Here is an 11,243-nt window from a genome sequence, read left to right as displayed (position 1 = left end):
AATTAGTGACCACTTTTTTTTCCGTGTAAGGACAATTGTCTGGTACGAAATACTTCCTTTAAATTGGTAGCTGATGACAAGACGTCAGGCCCTGGTCATGACCAAATTCAATAATTATATAACTGGAAAGTTTACATGCGACAAAATTGTTTTCACATTCCATGGAAACATCGCTACTCCCTTTTAGATAATAGGGACGTTACAGTTTTGTTATTAGATAATAGGGACGTTACAGTTTTGTTATTTTACAGTTCACACTGATCGTTGTAAGAGCCTGTGTATGACAACTGCAGTATATATGGCAATTCTTCCTGGTTCGTCGGTAAAATGATTTGAGGCTAAAGCCACTCTTAAACAATAATATAAGGCAGTAAGAGCAGGAAGAAGAAGTAGAGGAGTAGAAAAGAGAGCTTTGACTACAATATATTATGATATGTGATACAATAACAATATTCTGTCATTGGTGGACAGGAGTCTTGTTTTTCGGCTGAGGTTGGGTTCGAGAGTACACGTACGCAGAATGGCCGATGACGTCCACAATTTCAAACAGTGTGAGAATACTTCCACCCAGCCACAACCCAACGGATCCACCTACGTCACCTGTGAGTTGCAATAATGATTGTATTTTGATAGTAACCTTAAGCTTGGTCAAATCTCGACTTAAGCATCTTTAAACAGCATAGAAGTGTTGCTAAAAGTGTTTGAAATGCATGACCTTACATACCGTACACAAACAAAGTCATTATTATATTTGTGACCATGCACCTCAAAACGAACATAAAGTCGCACACACTGATTTTGCGTGAGGACTGAAAATAAGTGAAATGGGTCAACCTCGCCGAACTTGACTTTTTCATATTTTCTGAAAGAGCAGGTCTTCTTTTACATTAAGCTAAAATTTGGTATCATAAAACGGGCAGGAAAGTGCGTTTTTTTAGCAGTTTATCTCGAACATTTTTGGTAGAATAGTGTGATTAGGTTAGTCTTTATAATCCCTAAAACCTTGTCCACACTCTTCACTTTCAACTCTAATAACTTTTGAAAGGATAGTGCTACTGCTTTGAAATTTGGCATTAAGTATGGACAGAATGTGTTAATGAGACATACTCAATTTCAGTTTAATCTAATAATCCCTTCATTGTTGTTACTCTGGTGGTTTACTTCCTGTTTTTTGTCCCATTCATCGCACAGCCAGCACGGTTTGGTAAAGATTAAGCGCTTGAATAGACACCGTACTTCAGAGCCTCTTTTCTCAGTTCACACTTTTCCTGAGTTTGTGCTTTCTTTCCAATATTTAGATAGGTTAGGAGAGTCCATTTGATTTGAGTTATACATCATTTTAAAGCTTAAAGTCTGCTCTTTCAGAATATGGTCTTAACTAAAAATTCATGTCTGGCGACTTTTTGTTTGTTTTGAGGTGCAGGGTCACATTTGAGGATATGAATATAAGAACGACCCAAGTCCATGATAGACCATTTCGAGTAAACTAAAAAAAAAAAAAAAATGCATATCTTTTTTATTTGTCCAATGATATTCTTTTTAACTGTGATGGGAAGGCAACATTGTATATACAAATTAGATCATATATTATTATGACAATTAACATTTACATTAATTGTGGAGAGGCCATTTTGTGTGGTGGACTTGGATCGTTCTTTGATTCATATACATGATATTCTGCTATAGAGATGAGAAAAGGATGAGAGAGGGCGCTATAATATGAATGTAAGAATGACCCAAGTCCTTCATTCTTACGTTAATATAAGATTTAACTCATTCATTTCAGGCACTTCCGGGGGGTAATTAGGATTTATCCTTTATACACAAGATGAGTCCATGCATAAGCTACAATTTACCATGTCAAACTGAATTTGGCCAAAATTGGACTTGGGTCGTTCTTATATTCAGGTCTTCATTTGTGATGTGTGTATGTATTCAGATAAAGAAGATCCTTGTGATACGAAACACTGGGATGTTATGTCAGAGTTTGAGTTACCTACTTTATCTTAGGGGAAGGGGGATCACACATGTTGAGTTTTTTTTTTTTCTATCTCTCAAGTTTGAATGTATGGAATAGATCATTAGGAAGTGCAAACTAGCATTTGTTTCTATCAGCTTACATTGCCTTAATGACACACCAGGTATCATTTCCCCCTTGTTATTGGTATGCATGCACATGTGCCACTCCATACTTTGTGACTGTTCTATTGAACCTGTGTATTTTTAGAGAACTAAAATGTGCGCACTGTGCGCGAGATACAAGATAGACGCGAACATGATCAACGTGATGCCCAGAAATCGTTTCCCAGAATAAACGAAGAATTTCATATCCTGAGATTTCTTTTTCATGGGGTTTTGTTCTTCTCATGTGTGACCTAGAGGAGAGACCGGTAACATCCTGAACAAAATAAAAACTGAAATTGATGCTTTTAGTTTTATGCAATAGATAAATAAGGGCAATAAATGTCATTAAAAATTATCTTGCGTGAAATTCAATGACTGACAAAAATATAAAAAGACCTGCTCCAAGTGTAAATCGCAACATTTTGATAAAATGTGTTATGTCCTACATCTCATTAGGATTCTTTTAAACTAATTTCTAGGATTTATAACTGTAAACGGCAATACGATACTGAGAAGGCTGATATCATTTTGTTCAATATCTAGAAATATAGGTTTCTTGCATAATTTAAAGTACTTGATTTCTGCAAAGTGTCCTTTTGTGTTTTACAGTGTCTTTAATCAGGTGCACATCACGAGACCGACAATCAAGAGTCATACAGCCCAGGAGTCATGGAGCTCTTGAGTCATACAGCCCATGAATAAAGCTCACGAGTCATACAGCCCGTAAGTTATAAAGCTCACGAGTCATACAGCCCGTAAGTTATAAAGCTCACGAGTCAAACAGCCAATGAGTTGCAGCGAGTTGGGTCAGTCTGTAGCGCGTCTGCCTCACGATCCTAAGGACTATGTTGTGTGAAATCATACCGTCAACTCAAAAAAAAAAAAAAAAATGGAGGTCCCGTGTATGAGAGAATCACAACTCATGCACGTAAAAGATCCCGCTTCATTCATCCAGGGTGTTTAACCAGGTGAAGTGGTCCCACCTCACATCCAACTGGACCCCATGGAAGACAAGCTTAGCGTAGCTGAATGTGCAGCCATCTTCTCAGATGGAAATGAACAAACAAACAATTGAGAACAAACATGAGTTCGACATTAAGCTTACAAGGCCTACGAGACCAACATATTAAGCCTCGTGTTGTATCTGTCGAACCCGTGGGCTATTTGTTATTTATCTAGTGTCGAACCCATCGGCTTTATTTGCCTAGTGTCGAACTCATGGACTGTGCGACTCGTGAGCTCTATGACTCATGGACCTCTTTTCAATGTCTAACTCGTGGGCTGTATGACTTATGGATGTCGGCCCCGTGGGATGAGCCCCCTTTATTCTTCCACATCTGGATTATTGCCACATTGTGTGTGTGTGGGGGGGGGGGGGTGGGAAGGGGAAGGTTGCTGCAAAATCAAGATCGGTACTCCTGTCATCACAAAAGATAGCAATAAAAATATGCTCATAGTCCAAATATATACTTTGATCATCCCACTCTCGCTTTTTAAAGACCGGAAAGCTCTCAAAGTTCAAGCTATTGTTATTATTGATGTAATTTTGTATGGAAAAAATCAGAAATACAGCAAAGCAAACAAAAGGTATATTGAAAAGAGTAATTTCTTTCAAAAGGCAAAATATTGGGAGATAATTACTTTTTTATACCTGTGCTTCGTAATTTATCTCAAAGGATTAGTACAATCAAGTAAATGATAATCATACTTACACAATAAACTGAAAAAGTCGTAAGCTTTCCTCTGCTTTATCCTCTGAACTGTCATATCCTTGAAAAACACGGTAAGTCCACAAACATTTTCCCTAAAGACAATTTGCAAACGAAGAACGATCAAGAAACGTATCTGATACTTTTCTAGATCTAATTATAAAAATAAAATGTCCAATGATGTCAACGTAGCAGATATAGTTACAGCTCGTTATTCCGAAGGTTCGTTATTCCGAATTTCATTTTCGTTTTTAACAAATCTCCGGAATAACGAACCTTCGGAATAGCGCCACAAATGTTCGGATTAACGAACCCTTTTTCATTTTCTGATTAACAAACCTGTAGGTATAGGGAATTTGTGTGTTTCGGATTAACGACCCTTCGGAATAACGAACCTTCGGAATAGCGAACCTTCAGAATAACGAGCAGCACCCGCAGATATAACGTTGATGGTATACACAACGATTTAATCATAATTATATCTGATCATATAAATCTCATTATTATCATTACCATCGTCTTCCTATGAGGAATAGGCAAGAATATAAAAAAATGAATAAATATTCTTGTATTAAATGATATCACAAATATGTATTCATCTGCAATAATTTATGCAGCTTTGTAGCATTAAAACAGAGAGAAGATACTGAACACGATAATATGACATTATGTTACTCTGCTCCTTCATAAAAACTGATCGGGGAATGATGTGTTTGTGTTTGCGTGTGTGTGTGTGTGTGTGTGTGTGTGTGTGTTTGTGTCTGTGCGTGTGTGTTTTCGTTGGTTATACGATGTCTCTCTGTTTGGGTGCGCCAAGATTGGTTTTACATCCTTACTGAAAGTAAGCGCTGTTCTGGCCAAACAAATTACTCAGATGGTGGATGTAAAAGGTGCTTGGGTATCCCACTTGAGACACGAAGGCTGAATAAGTTCTCCTTGAACAGTCAGGTGGGCAATCACAAAGTGTATGTGCGTTATCTACGAAAGCATCTGTAACAGGATGAAGAAAAAGCGATGTGTCGAATAGCGGAGTGAAATGACATCAAGAAAAACTAGAAATGTCGCTATATAGCGACTGGTTGACTGGACTAATGCCTCCACCATAATGCATGGTTCTCCCAATACATCTACACTACGTCTTGACAATGTGAGACGAAAGTTAATGATAACTGGCAAATGACTAAACTAATGACATGAACGTCACATGTAAGTTGAGTGTTTACTTCCCTTGATCTAGATTCCATTTGGATGGGTGGCTAAATTGTTTAAGAAAGTAGGTATTTGTGGATTTGAGAATTTTTATTTGACCATCCGATCCTGCCTTAGACCATACAACCCACAAACTGGGCAATCGAGAAAGAGCGTCAATGGGGAATGTGACTTTAAAAATCACCTTACGATTTCAGAGGCTCCTCATTGTGATGAGCAAAATTTGCTCCCATGGAAAATGCGAGTTGCAGTCTAGCTTTTTTTTTTCCTGAAGATATGACATAGATATCATAGATATCATAAATATCACTTCGCATCTTCTTTTCGATGAGCAAAGGATATTCTAACATAATTATGACTATGCGGTGTAGCTATCTGGGAAAGGTTACGAGTTCTAAGACGAGATAACGGGACTTTAAAACAGAAAAAAAAAAAGAAGCTTCTCCATTCCCAAGATTCAATTTAATTTTTGTTCGTTTCCATCCTTGCCAGGTTTAAGTGATCAGGGAGTTAAGGCTGCACTGTATTGTATTAGCATGTCGAAAAAAAGATAAATGAAAATTACTAACTGGCGGCAAAGAGAATGCAGTTGAAGAATTCCCAAGCAGTACACTCTCGACCAGGACCTGATGAAAAATAGGTTATAATGCAATTTACATTATTGAGGCACACTATTCAACAGCTGATGGGGATACAGTATTAATTGCGCGGCAATTTCCATGAAGGTGAGTGAAATGTCTGTTATCTTTGACATGTATTCCAATGAACTCTTTTGTTTGTATGTTTGGTTTTATTTTTGTTTTGTGTTCTTTCTTTCTCCTTTACAACTTCACATCCACAGAAAAGTTTTAAAAATGTCATACATAAACATATAATAAAAACAAAATTATAATCTATGGTTAAAAGCTAAACACACTGTTCAGCTTCGGGCGCCCCCCCACCCCCCCCGCTTTATTATTTTTTTTTTTTACAAAAGAACAAAAACAAGAAATGCAGGGGGTGCGTGCGCTCCTCTTTAATTTTGTAAAGGCGCCCCTCTTTTAACGGAATTCTTGGTTCCGCCCCTGAAATGCGTGATAGTTTATGTTGTATCTAGTGGGGAGGGGGGTACAAAAACAAATTTCCAGATGAAATCATGATAATTGCAATTTTATGTCGCCATCTTTCTACAAAGTTATCAATCGATTTTGAAGTCTAGCTTGAATGTTTTTCAAACATCATTTAATCAACGGTCAATCCTTTCTAAAATGAAAGAGTGTAAATCAGCGATGTATATTTTGAAAATATTTCGGATGGGATCTTCTTCTTGCTATAATTACTCACGTTTCGATTCATTCTGACCAAAAAAAAAAAAAATTAATGTGTATATTACAGTATAATACGGCTTCAAACATCGGTTTAAAAGGAAAAAGACTAATGATTGTATCTCTTGAGCCTCCATGCACTCCGTAGAGGAATGCACAATTTTATTTCGAGTAGCGATTGGTTCTACTATTCCATTCTGTTTATATTCACTCCACAATCGCTGATGGCACGTGGTCTGCCTCAACGGATTTTCCCCGATGACAGTTTACTTTCTTGTAAAGTTTATCTTTGTCGTGTCTCTGAATCATTTTAAAAGTTCAGCAGTCCCTTCGTACTTTAACCAGCCCATAAAATACATCTGCTGTCATACCTACCTTTCATGATAAGTGTTTTGCAGCCACATGCTTGGCTTATGTAATCCTCACTGCACTCAAAGTAACACTCGTTGTACCCATAGTGGTTGTGGTACTTCAGAACCTTTTCGCCACACTGTCCATGTGGGGGCTGCAAACTGGTATACTGTGGTAGAAAGTGAGGTAAACCAAAGGGCTATTGATTTCAAATCGTCCATGCGAGAGACCAGCTTCTACCAGCCGAGGGAAAACTATGGAAGAGATGATATAAAAGGTTACTGGATGCCTAAAGCGTGTAATTAAAGGGATCGTATAGTTTTAGTTGAGACTTAATTTCAGGTTTCTATCATACATTTTTTTTCTTTTGGTGAGATAATGAGAAGTCTCTTATGAAAAATGAAAGAGCATGTAATTCCATGAGGAATTCAACGTTTGATTAATTTTTTTTTATTGAAATGGCTGAGATATCCAAAACAGAGCGATTCTAATAAGTGTGGGACCCACACTTTATTACAATCGCTTTGTTTTACTTTGTTTTTGGATGTTTCAGTAATTCCAAACCCGAATTTCATCATATAAACTTTGAATTCCTCTTAAAATGGTATGCTCTGTACTATTTCATAAGTGTCTCCTTGGTAGCTCGCAAAAAGAGAAAAGTCCAATTCTCATCTCGACCAACTGTACCGTATCATCCCTTTAAATCTGTTTAACTGGACTTGTGAAATATTATGGAGGAGAACAGTTTTGTGACTCGTCCGAGTCACTTCTTCAGCTCTGTTTAGCTGGCGAGCATTCACCCGTGATGGGTGAATGGGCGATGTTACTGCTTTTATTGTGTCTATGTCGAAAAACAATGCAATACACAGGATTTAGTGCCACGGAAAGGACTGTAAAGACAATCACACTGCAGATACCAAACAACCTCTCCGCAAACGTTTTAACCAGCATCGCTGGTCCGGATCAGCTGGGAACGAATCTGCCGTGTTCACCCACCTCGGTCACGTCTACGGTAGCTAGCGTCATTTGCCCTGGCGCTATTCCAAAACCAGAGTCCTCGATGTTTGGCTCGGTGCCGTAGTCGTAGAGTACGACTTGGAAGCCGGCTGAACCTCGGACTTTGTTTTCGAAGAAATAATCAAACTGTCGAGCGTCTAACGTTAGTCTCAGGGTGTGCCTCCTTCCTATGATAAGCAGGAAAGAAAATTATGAAACGATAAAAGCCGAAGGGTCACAAGTAATATAAAATTATCCAGGTAATCTAGTAATCCTGAAAACATCAACAGCCTTATTGCACACCACGTACCGCGTCAGTTTGCATAGAGTCTGCATTCTCAGAACAATGGTAATACTTTCGTTTGAGTGTCAGAAGAAGAAACTAATTACGCAGCGCACTAAACCTTAATTTGGAATCAATGAAAGGCAAATTGGGCTACGCTTTCATGGTTGTTTTTTTTTATCATTCCCCGCTGTCTATTTATGATACTATCTGATACAGTTGCCAATGTTGAGTAAGTGCTTTGTTTTGTTTAGTTTTTTTGACTTCGTGTTTCTAGCCGAAGAAACGTCCATGTCGTGTGAACAAAGTAATCAAAATCTAAAATGATGTGATTACCTGCAGATCTTAGAGTGAGTTTCGGCAGACCGTTTGTCTCATCATTCAAAACGAAACACACACCCCAATCAGTCACTTTCAGGGTGAAGTTAGCCGCAGTCAATGGTTCCTGTCCCCAGCTTCCTCTGTGTAATAAATCCAAAAGATTGTGGCGTTTTTAAAGGGAACGACCATCAAGAATAAACGGAAATAATCAACGAATTATGGATAGGAAGATAAAACAAAAACTATAAGCTGACGAAGATAGACTTGAGAATAGGCAGAGTAATTAATAATTAGAATCTTTATGTAGAAATCATGAAAATATTTGATCGAGAAGGGCAGAAGAATTCGACCACGTTATTTCTCTCGGTTGGCTTTATCTATCGTATGGAAGATTGAACATTGGAAACGACTTCATGACGTCACTCCGACATAAAAAGGAATATGAGACCTGTATACTGTACAAAAGATTATCAGCAAAGATAATTCAAAATATAGCAGAAAAAAAGGCAAATTAGCAAAAGACAGACAAGACAACCGGTATGATAATCGATGATTAGAATGTATATGTTGAAGAAATCGAAACATTAGCATTCGAACAAGAATTCTGACTACATGATTTCTCTTGATTGGCTTAATCTATCGTAGGGACTAAACAATGGAAAAGACTGTATGATGTCACTCCTGCATGAAAAAGAATAGGTTTTGTTATTCTTTTTTTTTTTCAAAAGACCAGTACACTTCACACAAGATGATCAGCAAGGATATCCCAAAATGTGTTCTTTAAATATGTCGCTTTCATTAACCATGTACTAGTAAACTGTACTAATGGCATTGGGACAAGTTTGATTTTGTGTTTGTTTGTTTGTTTGTTTGGTTGGGTTTTGTTTTTGTTTTTTGGGGGGTGTAATATGCTCAGCTTACAATATCAATGTGCTCTCCAGCGTGTGACTCATGTTGACAAAAACACCTGTCATGTTGTGGATGGCTTCGAGCGCGGGTTGGTATTCAGTCATGTTGATATTCTCGGGATAGAGAAATATCTCCGAAAGAAAGTCTCCAAACTTTGTCCCGCTCACCAAGTCTGCCCTGCAAACCATGGGACGAGGACATTGGATTACGATAAACATGTAACAAAGTGATTGCAAGGACTTCATAAAACGCAATCATAGGTAAATCTTAAAGGAGACACATTTACATTTCGAATGAATTGAAAAGATTTGTGGAGCTTCTGCTGTGCTACAATCGTTTTGTAAACACAGCACAATTTGTTGTGTCTCTATAAGAAACAAACGGAGTTGAATTGTTTTGATTTTCATTTCAGGCAAAAGACCAGCGTCTGTGTGACGGGATTTTTGATTGAAGTTGATATGAAAAAGAAAAGAAAAGAGATTCCGAATTAAGTGTGCATGCATGGAATTACGAAAAAAAATAGAAATCATAGAATCATTAATATCAAGATTCTATCAAAGCATTAAAATTTGCGAGGAATATATCCGGAATCCGTTCTTTGTTTTTTGGGGGTTTTTTTGGGTTTTTTTTTTTTTAAATTGTAATGTATTAATACTGGATTCAAGTAGTCATTTGACATGTATATACCATAGCAAGAATTTTTAATGCTACCTGAAAGAATTATAATTGCAGATGGCGACGGAGGGAAAGTCTTTCTCCTTGTCGTAGTCCACAGAAATGTCGACACTCTTAGGGTTGCTGGCGAAGTAGATGGACCTGTCAATCAACTGGTGTCCTGTCACTCCCATCGCTGACAAGACCAGAAACAGCCAGAAGAGCCTAGAATTTGATTATTCCGACAGATGTCATTCCTATCGTCATGAATGTACATTTTGGTGGATATAAGATGTATTAAGTTTGCTTAAAATGTGTGCATGTTTATATACCAATTTAACCAAATTAGCGGAAAAGTTTCTATGTGGCATAGCTACAGTTTACCTGCATGTGAAAGGAAATGAATTTGGTTCACACAATCTAGAATGTGGTAGCAAGTGCCTGCATATCTGGCTAGGTTATGCAATATCTACACTGTCCTTGTAGCCCAATGTGATTGGTAGTTATTTTTAGGTATGATGTTATTATACACATGTTTTAGACAGTGAGTCAGCTAGGGAATCTGGAAGGCTTTTGAAATCACATGTAGTATGTAGCTTGGAGAGAATTACAGAACCTTCAAGAAAGAGTAAAGGGATCTACAAAAGCCACAAAAATTCTGAAGTAGGTAGAATGCCCAACACCAAGACCCAACACCCGAATCCAAGTGTTGGTTTCTATGGACATGGACATGAACGCTGCCAAAACGTACCGTCTCGTCTGGCGTTCTGCTGGGTTGAAGGCGTATTTTAGTCCTGCTATTCCAACTGCCTCTGGAATGGCCTTGTAGAAAATTGCGAACCATGACACTGTGCTCTGGAATTTCGTGTAAGCAGGAGAACTCAGAGTGGTTTCATCCCTCCCGATCTCCTGCTGTTTCGATTCTAGGCTTACACTGGCAACGTCTACACGTCTGACAGGCATGGCGGCACTTCTTGGTCCGTGATCCTCGTCACTCTCAAGTCAAGACTAAAAATTACCCCTTTCTCCAAATCCTAAACAATGCCTTACAACACACAAGCAGAATGTACACAGTTTACCTCTGTTGCCCAAAGAACTCAATATAAGAATTTCATTACTTTAAAATAATGCTAATAATAATAATAATAATAACAATAACAAAATGATTATCATAACAGTAGTGAGACATCGAGACAAAATGGAATTGGTTGACATTATGATATGGGACCATGCATCATAAAACAAAGAAAAGTCGCATAATTTGACTGTATGTAAGAAATCAAAATAGGTACAAAAGGTTCAACCTCGTCAAGCTTTTTCATATTTTCATATTTTCATATTTTCTGATCCGAAAGAGCAATTCTTCTTCTACATTATTCTGGG

At 37.8% G+C, this 11,243-nt stretch overlaps 1 protein-coding gene across 1 annotated transcript; it reads right to left on the bottom strand.

Annotated features, from left to right (window-relative positions):
* Window positions 1-457: 457 nt before the first annotated feature.
* Window positions 458-10,823, bottom strand: LOC139709659 (acid-sensing ion channel 1B-like). The gene is made up of 8 exons (XM_071621623.1): window positions 10,550-10,823; window positions 9,918-10,056; window positions 9,219-9,383; window positions 8,313-8,437; window positions 7,694-7,881; window positions 6,722-6,866; window positions 5,612-5,668; window positions 458-600 (listed from the first exon to the last, which is right to left on the bottom strand). The coding sequence occupies exons 1-8, from the start codon at window positions 10,821-10,823 to the stop codon at window positions 458-460; spliced, it is 1,236 nt and encodes a 411-aa protein (XP_071477724.1).
* Between the last annotated feature and the right edge of the window lie 420 nt (window positions 10,824-11,243).

The sequence above is a fragment of the Diadema antillarum genome, unplaced genomic scaffold (assembly GCF_040938485.1).
Source record: "Diadema antillarum isolate AM-2024a unplaced genomic scaffold, OU_Dant_1.0 scf00000038, whole genome shotgun sequence".
In the NCBI taxonomy this organism is placed as follows: domain Eukaryota; kingdom Metazoa; phylum Echinodermata; class Echinoidea; order Diadematoida; family Diadematidae; genus Diadema; species Diadema antillarum.
The sequence above is the reverse complement of the archived record's forward strand: the minus strand, read 5'-3'. Positions and strand labels throughout refer to the sequence as shown.